At 36.2% G+C, this 15275-nt stretch overlaps 2 protein-coding genes, 1 long non-coding RNA gene and 1 pseudogene across 4 annotated transcripts; 2 read left to right on the top strand and 2 right to left on the bottom strand.

Moving 5' to 3' along the window:
• The first annotated feature begins 55 nt into the window (after positions 1–55).
• On the top strand, positions 56–2472 carry LOC116928365 (T-complex protein 1 subunit theta). The gene is made up of 6 exons (XM_032935440.2): positions 56–233; positions 498–668; positions 734–1064; positions 1127–1575; positions 1640–2080; positions 2150–2472. The coding sequence occupies exons 1-6, from the start codon at positions 174–176 to the stop codon at positions 2336–2338; spliced, it is 1641 nt and encodes a 546-aa protein (XP_032791331.2). The 5' UTR covers positions 56–173; the 3' UTR covers positions 2339–2472.
• Positions 2473–4205: 1733 nt separating this feature from the next.
• LOC116928381 lies at positions 4206–5254 on the bottom strand. Of its 2 annotated transcripts, none has more exons than XM_045178079.1 (4): positions 4835–5254; positions 4610–4765; positions 4399–4519; positions 4206–4335 (listed from the first exon to the last, which is right to left on the bottom strand). In XM_045178079.1, exons 1-4 carry the CDS (start codon positions 4942–4944, stop codon positions 4288–4290), a joined length of 435 nt encoding a protein of 144 aa, XP_045034014.1. In that variant the 5' UTR covers positions 4945–5254; the 3' UTR covers positions 4206–4287. The 2 variants fall into 2 exon arrangements, with proteins under 2 accessions (XP_045034014.1, XP_045034013.1); XM_045178078.1 differs by having other exon boundaries at positions 4399–4515.
• A 244-nt stretch (positions 5255–5498) lies between these two features.
• LOC123475437 lies at positions 5499–7481 on the top strand (annotated as a pseudogene).
• A 6244-nt stretch (positions 7482–13725) lies between these two features.
• Positions 13726–14955, bottom strand: LOC123475436. Its single transcript, XR_006650479.1, has 3 exons — positions 14806–14955; positions 14594–14714; positions 13726–14530 (listed from the first exon to the last, which is right to left on the bottom strand). It is a non-coding gene; the product is annotated as an uncharacterized LOC123475436 (long non-coding RNA).
• Positions 14956–15275: the final 320 nt, after the last annotated feature.

Below are 15275 nucleotides of genomic sequence, written 5' to 3'. Positions count from 1 at the left end.
AAAATTATAATGTCGTAATCATGACTATACTATTAGTCAACGCTGTTAAGACAGACGAAGCCATTGTCACCCGGTAGAATCTGCACGTTGCTTCGACAGGGCAACTCCTATTTTCAACGTCTTTTTGTCCAGTGTTTCCATTTAATCAAGTCGTTCCTAAATTTCTCAGTAAAATGGCGATGCACGTACCCAAACCACCCGGCTTCCAGCAAATGATGAAGGAGGGTTCGCGGGTAAGAATAATCTCTGAAACTATCGATCCAACTGACACTATTCAAGACTGACCGTCTGGGTTGCATGACGTTTGCACAATTTTTCGAAACCTAAAATGAAATGGGAAATTAGTCCTTCTTGTCCTGCCGGGCCCTTATTATGGGGAAGGTTTAGAAAAAATTCAAAAAAATGTGTCCTTAAAGAGTCAAAGATTCAAGAATGTCCATAAATGTTTTAATGATAATAAACATAATGTGTTGAAGTAACATAATTTTTCTTAATAGATGTTTCAAGGTTTAGAAGAAGCAGTTATCAGGAACATTGGAGCTTGCAAGCAGTTAGCGGAAACTGTGCAGACAGCATATGGTCCTATTGGGATGAACAAAATGGTAATCAATCATTTGGGAAAACTCTTTGTGACAAATGATGCTGCAACTATCATCAGGGAACTTGAAGTATACACTTTCTCATCCTATTCGTTGACATTCTTTTGATTACAAAGTATTTCAAAATTGTTCAGGTTGAACATCCAGCTGCCAAGATGATGATCCTGGGTTCCCAAATGCAAGAGCAAGAAGTTGGTGATGGTACAAATTTTGTCATCATTTTGGCTGGGGCTCTGTTAGAGCAAGCTGAAGCTCTTATCCGAATGGGCTTAACTCCCAATGAAATTGCCGAAGGCTATGAAAAGGCTTTGGAGAAGGCGCTTGAAATTCTGCCTAATTTGGTTTGCCAAACTGTTGTGGATGTTCAAGACTCGGACGTCATTACCAAAGCCATTAAAGCTGCTATTATGTCCAAGCAGTATGGTAATGAGTCATTCTTGACTCCTCTGATCACAGAAGCTTGTGGTGCGTAGAAAACAGAAAATTAAACCTTGAAGTGTTCTAACCTTTTCGGAATTTAAAAACAGTGGCCATCTTGCCAGACAAGAAAACGACCTTCAACGTCGACAACGTACGTGTTTCAAAAATTCTGGGTGGCAGTTTGTACCAATCGCAAGTCGTTCAAGGGATGGTCTTTAAGCGCCAAGTTGAGGGTGATATCACGCGGGCTGAGAAAGCCAAAATCGCGGTCTACACTTGCCCCATTGATTCGGTACAAACTGAGACAAAGGGAACCGTTTTGATTCAGTCTTCGAAGGAGCTAATTGATTTCTCACGCGGAGAAGAGAATATGCTGGAAAAGGAAATTGCTGCTATCGCAGCCACTGGCGTAAAAGTTATCGTCTCTGGTGGCAAGATCGGTGATCTCTGCTTGCATTACCTCAACAAGTACGGTATTATGGGTGTCCGTCTTCAATCCAAATTTGATCTGCGTCGGCTGTGCAAGTCCATCAATGCAACTGCCCTTCCGCGCTTGGTAAATTTTAAATTCAACTTTCGTTATTTAATTTGTGGTTAACGTAGTGGGTATCGTTTATTAGACTCCACCGTCACCTGAGGAAATGGGATATGCTGACAACATTTACACCGATGAGTTCGGAGATACCGCGGTCGTCATTTTTCGTCAAGATGAGAAGGAGTCGCGTATCGCTACTATCATTGTTCGTGGAGCTACCGACAACTTCCTAGACGACATCGAGCGAGCTATTGACGACGGGATCAACAACTTTAAAGTCCTCTCGAGAGATGGTCGTCTTGTACCCGGAGCCGGAGCGACGGAAGTTGAATTGGCTAGGCAGATTAACCAGTTTGCCGACAAGTGCCCTGGTTTGGATCAGTATGCCATCCAGAAGTTCGCCCAAGCTTTGGAGACTTTTCCCCGAATCTTGTCTGACAATGCTGGACTCAAGACGACGGAGACAGTGGCCGATTTGCTAGCGGCACACCAGGAAGGAAAAGCTAATGCTGGCATCTGCGTTGACGTTAGTTTTAATTATTCACATATTTTAGAAAACAAACCGGTTGTATACGTGATTTTGTTTATTTGTTAGGATCAAGGAGGCTTGATTGATGCTGTCGAAATCGGAGTGCTCGACCTGTTTGCGGCTAAATATTGGGGCATGAAGTACGCAACCGCAGCAGCTTGTACCGTTCTTCGTGTGGATCAGATCATCATGGCCAAGAGGGCGGGTGGGCCGAAACCTCGTGATGCTGGCGCACAAGATGCCGATGACGATTAAAACGCTGTTTGAACATTACGCTTTTTTTTTTCTTTCTCGCATTCGCTGAGTTCCACAGTTGCATTGCTATCTCTTTGAACACTAACCACACTTTTTTGTCCAGCTTTGTTCGCGAAGTACATTCATAAAAACTAGTTGTTTTTGAACTTATGAATGAATTTACTGAACGCTTGTTTTCAGTAAGAAAGGATCAAACTGGCCTTCATCGGTGTTGAAAATATTTCAAAATTCAATTAGTTTAAATTCGCCAACTTTTTTGGATGGCTGAAATTAGCCCATACACTAACGTCATCTAAGCAAATATTTTATGTAACAAGAATGTAAGTTGGGCGAACGACAAGATATATAATCTTGTGGACGGCTATTTGGGAAGTCTTCCAATAGACAAGTCTTTTTTTTTTTTTTGAACTAGTGAAGATCGAGGAAAACTTTAACTGAACCTTGTTGCAAATGTGTGTTGCGTGTTAAAATTCAATCAGTTGGAAAAAGATCAGAAAAAAGACATGTCAGAAGTGGGATTTGAACCCACGTCTTCTATCGAAGATCAGAATGCTTAATCCCTTCATTTACAGGTAAGCTGTTCGCTTGAGTCTGGCGCCTTAGACTGCTCGGCCATAGGATCGAATAAAATTTATGAGCGCAAAAACTACAAAAAACTTCTTGTCCAAAATTTTTTTGTTGATGAAAATTGTCTTAATTATTTTACCGAAATGGATAGCCCTTATCAAGAGCTATCCATTTCTGTAAAATTTATTAATTTTGGTCTTATAGTTTTCCCGCAAAAAAGTATTTAAATATTACCTATTATTGGGGGGTGGGGATTACCGGATACCTGCTAAACCGCACCGACCTACTGGGAAAATGGCAAATTGGGGTTACTCTTCCAATAAGTAATTTTTAAGCAATATTTTTGCAGAAATGGGCATATCTTATCAAGATATATCCATTCCTATAACTTTTTAAAGTTTTGGACTTATAGTTTCCCCGATCATTACAAGATCGGGTTTTGGAACCGCCAACCAAAGGCCCATGGGATGACAATTTACACTAATTTAAGAAAACACACCGGTACTTAATTCAATCTATTATATAAAATGAAAAAAACTATTAATGTAAGTAAAAATATTGTATTTGTAAAACTTAATAAAGAACAAACAATAAATGTAAATAATAAAAATACACGAAAGAAACAAACAAAATCAAAGCGGCAGCCCCAGGGTGTAACTAAAACTCGGGGGTCGGGGCTCGGGGGACAAAAACTCGGGGAATGGACTCGGGGGTCGCCATTTTCCCCGAGCTTTAGTGTGTCCAAACGGGGTGACGGGTAAACAAAAAAAGATTAAAACTCGGGCAATGCACTCGGGGTTTTCTTTATAAAAGGAAATCAATTCTTTACAAAAGGAAATCAAGTTTTTGAAATGAAAAGTGTGCTAGTTTGACAGCAATATGGCAATTGAGTTGTTAAAAAGAAAAAAGTAGTATGTTAAAAAAATATAAGTTTTATTATGATGTTAATGAAAAATTTTCTTCTTGTTCTTGTAGTTAATTGAATTAATCATTTAGGCAAAACAAACTATAAACGGATTAAACATATTCACTTAGAGATAAAATAAAAAAATTATAACATTTTACTCACATTGATAACATGACATAAAAAATAGACTTGAACCGACATACTCATATCCATGAATCTCTAGATGTAGTACTTAACCACCGTACCAATACCGATACAAATTAAGTGGTAATGGTGAAATGTAATTATGAAAATTTTACTTGCCTCACCCTAGATTCCTTCGGGAAACTAATATCCTCTCAATCTAGACAGAATACCTATCGGGAAATTAATATCATTTCAATCTAGACAGAATACATATCGGGAAACTGTATATTTTAAAATCTTGGTTGAACAAAAAAAGTATCATAAAAAAATATAATAAAAAGTAAAAAAATTAAACAATTTGTTGACAAAATTTGGACCGATGTCCTTTCTGTTTGCACTGTAAAAAAAATATAATTTTTAAATTATAAAAAGATGTAATATTTTCTGAAATAAGACTTACCACATAGCATTTGCCACGCCTAAGCACATTTTTTTCCGGCTTCTTCCTTTTTTTCTTATTTTTCTTCCCTGGAAGGTTGGGGTCAGGCAAGGGTGAGGAAGAAGGGGGTGGAGAATTCTGTCTGGTGTTTAAGAAAACGTAATAATTTATAACATATCCTGCTAAATAATAATTTAATTAATAATTAATTAGTGAAGGCAAAACTACTTACAGCACTGTAGCAGCTTTTTGCGCTGCATGAAACTCCCGGACTAATCTTTCCATTCTGGAATGTTTTGCCGAAACCCATTCGTTGGCTTCGGGGGGGTAACCTTTAAATTTAACAAAATACCAGACGCGTTTTTGTCCCTTTTTCTCAGCAACTAATCTAATGCAGATTAAATATAATATAATGTTGTTGAAAATTTAATAAAAATATATATGAAAAAAAACTTACTTTTTGTCAATGATTTTTTCTACTTCGTAATACATTGCACTAACTCTTAATGTTCTTTTCCTAGTCGAGGTGAAACACGAACTGAAGAGGGTCCTTTGATGATTGCCCATCAATTCCCTAAGAGATTTTCTTATTTTCCCCCCACTGTTGTCCTCTACAGTAGCGCCATCACAGAAACAAACCCATGTGCCTAAACGACACTTGACCTACTTTTTTATAGGCAACTTTTGTTCCGTAATTGGCCGTTTTTTTCGCAAATAAATAGATAACTTGCATTGCAATCGGTCGAAAATGACGCTCGAAGAAGGGATTTGAATAGACCACGCCTTCAAGGAAGGAGGAGTCTACTACATGTTGAACAACACAACTTGGTCTCCGCGAGACGGTCTTGAAGGGTCGAGACCGTCACCCGTACATCCCAGTGGGACTGTTTCTGCTTTACTATTGGCTTCCCCTCGCTCCCTACCCATAAGTCCTCCTATCGTTGCTTTCTGCTTCCCGCTCCCACATTTTTCTGCTCTGCTCATAAAATTTTTAGCGGATTGCCGCCTTCATTTGTCCTGCCGAGCCCTTATTATGGGGAAAGGTTTAGAAAAAATTCAAAAAATGTGTCCTTAAAGAATCAAAGATTCAAGAATGTCTATAAATGTTTTAATGGTAATAAACATAATGAGTTGAAGTAACATAATTTTTCTTAATAGATGTTTCAAGGTTTAGAAGAAGCAGTTATCAGGAACATTGGAGCTTGCAAGCAGTTAGCGGAAACTGTGCAGACAGCATATGGTCCTATTGGGATGAACAAAATGGTAATCAATCATCTGGGAAAACTCTTTGTGACAAATGATGCTGCAACTATCATCAGGGAACTCGAAGTATACACTTTCTCATCCTATTCGTTGACATTCTTTTGATTACAAAGTATTTCACAATTGTTCAGGTTGAACATCCAGCTGCCAAAGCAAAAAGTTGGTGATGGTACAAATTTTGTCATCATTTTGGCTGGGGCTCTGTTAGAGCAAGCTGAAGCTCTTATCCGAATGGGCTTAACTCCCAATGAAATTGCCGAAGGCTATGAAAAGGCTTTGGAGAAGGCGCTTGAAATTCTGCCTAATTTGGTTTGCCAAACTGTTGTGGATGTTCAAGACTCGGACGTCATTACCAAAGCCATTAAAGCTGCTATTATGTCCAAGCAGTATGGTAATGAGTCATTCTTGACTCCTCTGATCACAGAAGCTTGTGGTGCGTAGAAAACAGAAAATTAAACCTTGAAGTGTTCTAACCTTTTCGGAATTTAAAAACAGTGGCCATCTTGCCAGACAAGAAAACGACCTTCAACGTCGACAACGTACGTGTTTCAAAAATTCTGGGTGGCAGTTTGTACCAATCGCAAGTCGTTCAAGGGATGGTCTTTAAGCGCCAAGTTGAGGGTGATATCACGCGGGCTGAGAAAGCCAAAATCGCGGTCTACACTTGCCCCATTGATTCGGTACAAACTGAGACAAAGGGAACCGTTTTGATTCAGTCTTCGAAGGAGCTAATTGATTTCTCACGCGGAGAAGAGAATATGCTGGAAAAGGAAATTGCTGCTATCGCAGCCACTGGCGTAAAAGTTATCGTCTCTGGTGGCAAGATCGGTGATCTCTGCTTGCATTACCTCAACAAGTACGGTATTATGGGTGTCCGTCTTCAATCCAAATTTGATCTGCGTCGGCTGTGCAAGTCCATCAATGCAACTGCCCTTCCGCGCTTGGTAAATTTTAAATTCAACTTTCGTTATTTAATTTGTGGTTAACGTAGTGGGTATCGTTTATTAGACTCCACCGTCACCTGAGGAAATGGGATATGCTGACAACATTTACACCGATGAGTTCGGAGATACCGCGGTCGTCATTTTTCGTCAAGATGAGAAGGAGTCGCGTATCGCTACTATCATTGTTCGTGGAGCTACCGACAACTTCCTAGACGACATCGAGCGAGCTATTGACGACGGGATCAACAACTTTAAAGTCCTCTCGAGAGATGGTCGTCTTGTACCCGGAGCCGGAGCGACGGAAGTTGAATTGGCTAGGCAGATTAACCAGTTTGCCGACAAGTGCCCTGGTTTGGATCAGTATGCCATCCAGAAGTTCGCCCAAGCTTTGGAGACTTTTCCCCGAATCTTGTCTGACAATGCTGGACTCAAGACGACGGAGACAGTGGCCGATTTGCTAGCGGCACACCAGGAAGGAAAAGCTAATGCTGGCATCTGCGTTGACGTTAGTTTTAATTATTCACATATTTTAGAAAACAAACCGGTTGTATACGTGATTTTGTTTATTTGTTAGGATCAAGGAGGCTTGATTGATGCTGTCGAAATCGGAGTGCTCGACCTGTTTGCGGCTAAATATTGGGGCATGAAGTACGCAACCGCAGCAGCTTGTACCGTTCTTCGTGTGGATCAGATCATCATGGCCAAGAGGGCGGGTGGGCCGAAACCTCGTGATGCTGGCGCACAAGATGCCGATGACGATTAAAACGCTGTTTGAACATTACGCTTTTTTTTTTCTTTCTCGCATTCGCTGAGTTCCACAGTTGCATTGCTATCTCTTTGAACACTAACCACACTTTTTTGTCCAGCTTTGTTCGCGAAGTACATTCATAAAAACTAGTTGTTTTTGAACTTATGAATGAATTTACTGAACGCTTGTTTTCAGTAAGAAAGGATCAAACTGGCCTTCATCGGTGTTGAAAATATTTCAAAATTCAATTAGTTTAAATTCGCCAACTTTTTTGGATGGCTGGAATTAGCCCATACACTAACGTCATCTAAGCAAACATTTTATGTAACAAGAATGTAAGTTGGGCGAACGACAAGATATATAATCTTGTGGACGGCTATTTGGGAAGTCTTCCAATAGACAAGTCTTTTTTTTTTGAACTAGTGAAGATAAAGGAAAACTTTAACTGAACCTTGTTGCAAATGTGTGTTGCGTGTTAAAATTCAATCAGTTGGAAAAAGATCTGAAAAAGATATGTCAGAAGTGGGATTTGAACCCACGCCTTCTATCGAAGATCAGAATGCTTAATCCCTTCATTTACAGGTAAGCTGTTCGCTTGAGTCTGGCGCCTTAGACCGCTCGGCCATAGGATCGAATATAAATAATGAGCGCAAAAACTACAAAAACTTCTTGTCCAAAATTTTTTGTTGATGAAAATTGTCCTAATTATTTTACCGAAATGGATAGCCCTTATTAAGAGCTATCCATTTCTGTAAAATTTATTAATTTTGGTCTTATAGTTTTCCCGCAAAAAAGTATTTAAATATTACCTATTATTGGGGGGTGGGGATTACCGGATACCTGCTAAACCGCACCGACCTACTGGGAAAATGGAAAATTGGGGTTACTCTTCCAATAAGTACTTTTTAAGCAATATTTTTGCAGAAATGGACATATCTTTTCAAGATATATCCATTCCTATAACTTTTTAAAGTTTTGGACTTATAGTTTCCCCGATCATTACAAGATCGGGTTTTGGAACTGCCAAGGCGCCAACCAAAGGCCCATGGGATGACAATCTACACTAATTTAAGAAAACACACCGGTACTTAATTCAATCTATTATATAAAATGAAAAAAACTATTAATGTAAGTAAAAATATTGTATTTGTAAAACTTAATAAAGAACAAACAATAAATGTAAATAATAAAAATACACGAAAGAAACAAACAAAATCAAAGCGGCAGCCCCAGGGTGTAACTAAAACTCGGGGGTCGGGGCTCGGGGGACAAAAACTCGGGGAATGGACTCGGGGGTCGCCATTTTCCCCGAGCTTTAGTGTGTCCAAACGGGGTGACGGGTAAACAAAAAAGATTAAAACTCGGGCAATGCACTCGGGGTTTTCTTTATAAAAGGAAATCAATTCTTTATTAAAGGAAATCAAGTTTTTGAAATGAAAAGTGTGCTAGTTTGACAGCAATATGGCAATTGAGTTGTTAAAAAGAAAAAAGTAGTATGTTAAAAAAATATAAGTTTTATTATGATGTTAATGAAAAATTTTCTTCTTGTTCTTGTAGTTAATTGAATTAATCATTTAGGCAAAAAAACTATAAACGGATTAAACATATTCACTTAGAGATAAAATAAAAAATTTATAACATTTTACTCACATTGATAACGTGACATAAAATATAGACTTGAACCGACATACTCATATCCATAAATCTCTGGATGTAGTCCTTAACCAACGTAGGGGAGAACGGGGTCAACTTGGACACGGGTCATATTGGACAAAGACCCTAAGTGCTACATGTTATAGAAAAAATTTTTTTTTTTTAATTTTTGTATAGACTGCAATGTTTAACGTTCTAGAAAAAATATTGATTAAAATCGAATCATTATTGTTCTTGTTATCACAGAATTTAAAAAATGGCCCTGTTTGATGTAATATTCTTCCCTATTACTGTAAGCATTTTTAAAGTGAAAAACACTACAAATGAATAAAATAATGATATGTGAAATAGCCAATTCATTTCTTTAATGATTGATAAAAAACTTAAATTTTAATGCCTTTCCAGTGTTAAGTTATTAACGAAATACTAAATAGCACCGGGTTGGGTCATTTTGGACACACAGTTTTGGGGTCATATCGGACAACTTCGATATTGGAGTGGGAGGTGCTTGTGGAGAAGCCATATACGCCCGTTTGACAAATCGATACTCGATACTCTGTTAAGCCCTCCCATTTTACTCTACCCGCCTACAAATTGTCCATTTCAGCCCCCTATCTCGTAAAAATGACATAACTCTCTATTTTTCATTTCTATTGCAAATATTTCAATATGAATGAATAAAATATTGAATAAGCAGTCTACCCATATTTTTTTAAATTTATTTTATATCTCCTTATGAGGAAAACTGGCAGTGTCCAATCTCACACCGTCCCTGTCCAGTTTCGCCCCGCCGTTTAAATAAAAACTAAAAAAAAACGACTTCATTAAAATCCTTATAGCTCGTTTATTTTAAGACTTAAAAATTACAAAAAAATTGTGGAGTTACCCAAGAAGGTACTGCACCATTAACTAAAAATAAATATTAAAAAAAGAACATAGACATCTAAATAAAGAGGAAAGAAATTTTTTGTCCAGTTTGACCCCGTTCTCCCCTACCAATACCGATACAAATTTAGTGGTAATGGTGAAATGAAATTATGAAAATTTTACTTGCCTCACCCTAGATTCCTCCGGGAAACTAATATCCTCTCAATCTAGACAAAATACTTATAGGGAAACTAATATCATCTCAATCTAGACAGAATACCTATCGGGAAAGTGTATTTGAAAATGTTGGTTGAACAAAAAAGTAAAATATCATAAAAAGTAATAAAATTAAACAATTTGTCTACAAAATTTGGAGGACCGATGTCCTTTCTGTTTGCACTGTAAAAAAAATCTAAATTTTAAATTATAAAAAGATGAAATATTTTCTGAAATAAGACTTACCACATAGCATTTGCTACGCCTAAGCACATTTTTTTCAGGCTTCTTCCTTTTTTCTTGTTTTTCTTCGCTGGAAGGATGGAATTAGGCAAGGGTGAGGAAGAAGGGGGTGGAGAATTCTGTCTGGTGTTTAAGAAAACATAATAATTTATAACATAATCCTGCTAAATAATAATTTAATTAATAATTAATTAGTTAGTGAAATGTGATTATGAAAATATTACTTGCCTCACCCTAGATTCCTCCGGGAAACTAATATCCTCTCAATCTAGACAGAATACTTATAGGGAAACTAATATCATCTCAATCTAGACAGAATACCTATCGGGAAACTGTTTTTGAAAATCTTGGTTGAACAAAAAAAGTAAAATATCATAAAAAGTAATAAAATTAAACAATTTGTCTACAAAATTTGGAGGACCGATGTCCTTTCTGTTTGCACTGTAAAAAAATCTAAATTTTAAATTATAAAAAGATGTAATATTTTCTGAAATAAGACTTACCACATAGCATTTGCTACGCCTAAGCACATTTTTTTCAGGCTTCTTCCTTTTTTTCTTGTTTTTCTTCGCTGGAAGGATGGGGTTAGGCAAGGGTGAGGAAGAAGGGGGTGGAGAATTCTGTCTGGTGTTTAAGAAAACATAATAATTTATAACATAATCCTGCTAAATAATAATTTAATTAATAATTAACTAGTTAGTGAAATGTGATTATGAAAATATTACTTGCCTCACCCTAGATTCCTCCGGGAAACTAATATCCTCTCAATCTAGACAGAATACTTATAGGGAAACTAATATCATCTCAATCTAGACAGAATACCTATCGGGAAACTGTTTTTGAAAATCTTGGTTGAACAAAACAAGTAAAATATCATAAAAAGTAATAAAATTAAACAATTTGTCTACAAAATTTGGAGGACCGATGTCCTTTCTGTTTGCACTGTAAAAAAAATCTAAATTTTAAATTATAAAAAGCTGTAATATTTTCTGAAATAAGACTTACCACATAGCATTTGACACGCCTAAGCACATTTTTTTCAGGCTTCTTCCTTTTTTTCTTGTTTTTCTTCGCTGGAAGGATGGGGTTAGGCAAGGGTGAGGAAGAAGGGGGTGGAGAATTCTGTCTGGTGTTTAAGAAAACATAATAATTTATAACATAATCCTGCTAAATAATAATTTAATTAATAATTAATAGAGGCAATTCACATCGCGGTTTCGCGTGTCAATTGTTTCGATGTCCGCCATTTTCTCTGGTTGTTTATGTCATGTTTTGCGTTGTCTGTATTGGCTGAAAGTGTTATTTCCCAATACAAAGTGGATTTTGTGAATCAGTTATTAATTTTTTTTAATTTTTTTTTGTGTCAGTTAATTGCTACGTATCTTGGTTAGTATGTGCAGCAATTTCTGTTTCCAGATCACATTTCTTGTATTTTTTAAAAAATCTTTTCTGTAGGGCTGTCATGGGTTTTCAATATTGTTGTGCCCCGGGTTGCAAAAACAAATAACATTACAGTTTGTAATGCACATTTTGTTCTAGGTAAGTCTCGACAAATTTATTAATAGTGAATGTGTCTATCTAATTCTTCTATTTGAAATCACACAGGAAAACCTTTTTAGTACACTGGAGAAACACACCCAGACTGGGCCCCATCCCTGAATCTTGACAAAGTGTATGTTAACGCTAAGTCAGCCATGGATAGAGAGCAGTGTATCGTATTTGGGTATTAAAATAAAATTATTTTAAAATAAAATACTTAAAATACGTATTTTATTCGGTATTTGTATTTGGGCTGTTTCTTATTTAAAGTATTTGTATTTGTATTGTTCGTTTACGCTGAAAGTGAATAAAATACAAATACAAATACAAAATACTTTTTTTTCAAAGATTTGAAGTTTGTAAATTGGCAACAGTGTATGAATCGAAAGTAACTTCATTTTGGCAGCGTTATTGCACCTGCAAAACGTTTTGCAATAGCTTTTTCTAGTTTCAAAACTTTCAATTGCATTTTTCGTCGTCTGTTTGTCTCGTGTGTGTTTTCATTAAACCACAAGTTTCTTTAACGTATTATATATTTGGATAACCAAATTTTTCCCTCCATCTCCTTTTAGGTCTAATTTATTTGTAGTTAATTTTTGTTTAAGAGTCCTTTTTTGTGATCGACCCGGCTAGCAGAAGAACCCGAATTCTTTAGCTAGCTGGTGTATTGTTGTTCACTCTATAAACGTCAAACTTGTAAGTTTAACAAGATGAAGTGTTGCGTACGAAACTGTGAAAAGAATCACAAAGATGGAGCTAAATTTTTAAGTTTTCCTAAAAAGAAAATTCACTGTTCAAACGAAGTACAACAACTCCAGAATTTGCGAAGGAAAGCGTGGGAGGTTTTTAGGAAAACTTAAAAATTTAACTTAAATTGGTGAATTATCACCAAATGAATAGCGAATCCACTGTTAGGTACAACAGTGAGGTAAAACATAGTTATAGAGAAGAAAACAATATTTTTAAAGTGAAATGAATGGTTTTCCCATAAGACGCTGTAGACAGCGTAACACAGATTGGACACAAATTTGATTTGCGTATTTGCGGAGAATGCGCAACGTAGGATGTCCAACTGCTCCATAAAGGAAAAAAGTATTTTGTATTTGTATTTGTATTTGTATTTTATTTTATTTGGTATTTGAGGTTTTGGGAGAAAAAATGTATTTTGAAGGACGAGTATTTTAAAATATAGTATTTGTATTTTTAAAATACTCGTTTTTTTTCAAATACGATACACTGATAGAGAGTCAAGAAGAGTAATTTTAAATGTTCAAGAGGTAATACAAATTATGAAGTATAATTTATTCATATGTTATGACAACAAAAAGTTATATGTTATAGTAATGTTACAAATAAACAAATGAAGAGTAATAACCTTCGCTTTCATCAAAAAATTTTTGTTTAAAAGACTGATTGCACAAAATGATCCAATTCCCCCATCGATAAATCTCTTGTAGGTCTCAAGGCCCTTGTAAGCCTTTAAATCTTCATGCGTGTATGGAGACTTGAAACATAGCAGGAAATTTACCAAATCAAGATTGGTTACCAGTGGCATTTTTCCTGCGATGCTAAGTCCATTGCACCAATACTCTTCGTGAATTGTATAGGGGCAATCACAACCTACTATTAATAGTTTTGCTGCATACTTACGTTTATCTTCTGACAGCCCTACAGAAAAGATTTTTTTAAAAATACAAGAAATGTAATCTGGAAACAGAAATTGCTACACATACTAACTAAGATACGTAGCAATTAACTGACACAAAAAAAATTGAAAAAAAATAAACACTGATTCACAAAATCCACTTTGTATTGGGAAATAACACTTTCAGCCAATACAGACAACGCAAAACATGACATAAACAACCAGAGAAAATGGCGGACATCGAAACAATTGACACGCGAAACCGCGATGTGAATTCCCTCTATTAGTTAGTGAAATGTGATTATGAAAATATTACTTGCCTCACCCTAGATTCCTCCGGGAAACTAATATCCTCTCAATCTAGACAGAATACTTATAGGGAAACTAATATCATCTCAATCTAGACAGAATACCTATCGGGAAACTGTTTTTGAAAATCTTGGTTGAACAAAACAAGTAAAATATCATAAAAAGTAATAAAATTAAACAATTTGTCTACAAAATTTGGAGGACCGATGTCCTTTCTGTTTGCACTGTAAAAAAAATCTAAATTTTAAATTATAAAAAGATGTAATATTTTCTGAAATAAGACTTACCACATAGCATTTGCTACGCCTAAGCACATTTTTTTCAGGCTTCTTCCTTTTTTTCTTGTTTTTCTTCGCTGGAAGGATGGGGTTAGGCAAGGGTGAGGAAGAAGGGGGTGGAGAATTCTGTCTGGTGTTTAAGAAAACATAATAATTTATAACATAATCCTGCTTAATAATAATTTAATTAATAATTAATTAGTTAGTGAAATGTGATTATGAAAATATTACTTGCCTCACCCTAGATTCCTCTGGGAAACTAATATCCTCTCAATCTAGACAGAATACTTATAGGGAAACTAATATCATCTCAATCTAGACAGAATACCTATCGTGAAACTGTTTTTAAAAATCTTGGTTGAACAAAAAAAGTAAAATATCATAAAAAGTAATAAAATTAAACAATTTGTCTACAAAATTTGGAGGACCGATGTCCTTTCTGTTTGCACTGTAAAAAAAATCTAAATTTTAAATTATAAAAAGATGTAATATTTTCTGAAATAAGACTTACCACATAGCATTTGCTACGCCTAAGCACATTTTTTTCAGGCTTCTTCCTTTTTTTCTTGTTTTTCTTCGCTGGAAGGTTGGGGTCAGGCAAGGGTGAGGAAGAAGGGGGTGGAGAATTCTGTCTGGTGTTTAAGAAAACGTAATAATTTATAACATAATCCTGCTAAATAATAATTTAATTAATAATTAATTAGTGATGGCAAAACTACTTACAGCACTGTAGCAGCTTTTTGCGCTGCATGAAACTCCCGGACTAATCTTTCCATTCTGGAATGTTTTGCCGAAACCCATTCGTTGGCTTCGGGGGGGTAACCTTTAAATTTAACAAAATACCAGACGCGTTTTTGTCCCTTTTTCTCAGCAACTAATCTAATGCAGATTAAATATAATATAATGTTGTTGAAAATTTAAAAAATATATACAGTCATGCTTGGAAGTTTCTTTAGCAGGCTAATCGGTCTATATCCTTCTATTTCTTTTTGATGGAGGGGATACTTTTTGGTGCCTACCGTACCCCTTTATGCTATTTCTATTTCTCTTTCTTTGCAACCCGCGAAAAAAGTGCAAAATTAAAAGTAGGAAAATTGACTGAAACGTAGAGGAAGAGAAGAATGGAAAGAAAACGAGGGTATGGTAGGCACCATAGTATCCCTTCCGTCCAAACAAAATGAAAGAATATAGAC

Source organism: Daphnia magna, linkage group LG8 (assembly GCF_020631705.1).
Source record: "Daphnia magna isolate NIES linkage group LG8, ASM2063170v1.1, whole genome shotgun sequence".
NCBI classification, from domain to species: domain Eukaryota; kingdom Metazoa; phylum Arthropoda; class Branchiopoda; order Diplostraca; family Daphniidae; genus Daphnia; species Daphnia magna.
Note: the sequence above shows the minus strand (reverse complement) of the source record. Positions and strands in the feature narration are given on the sequence as shown.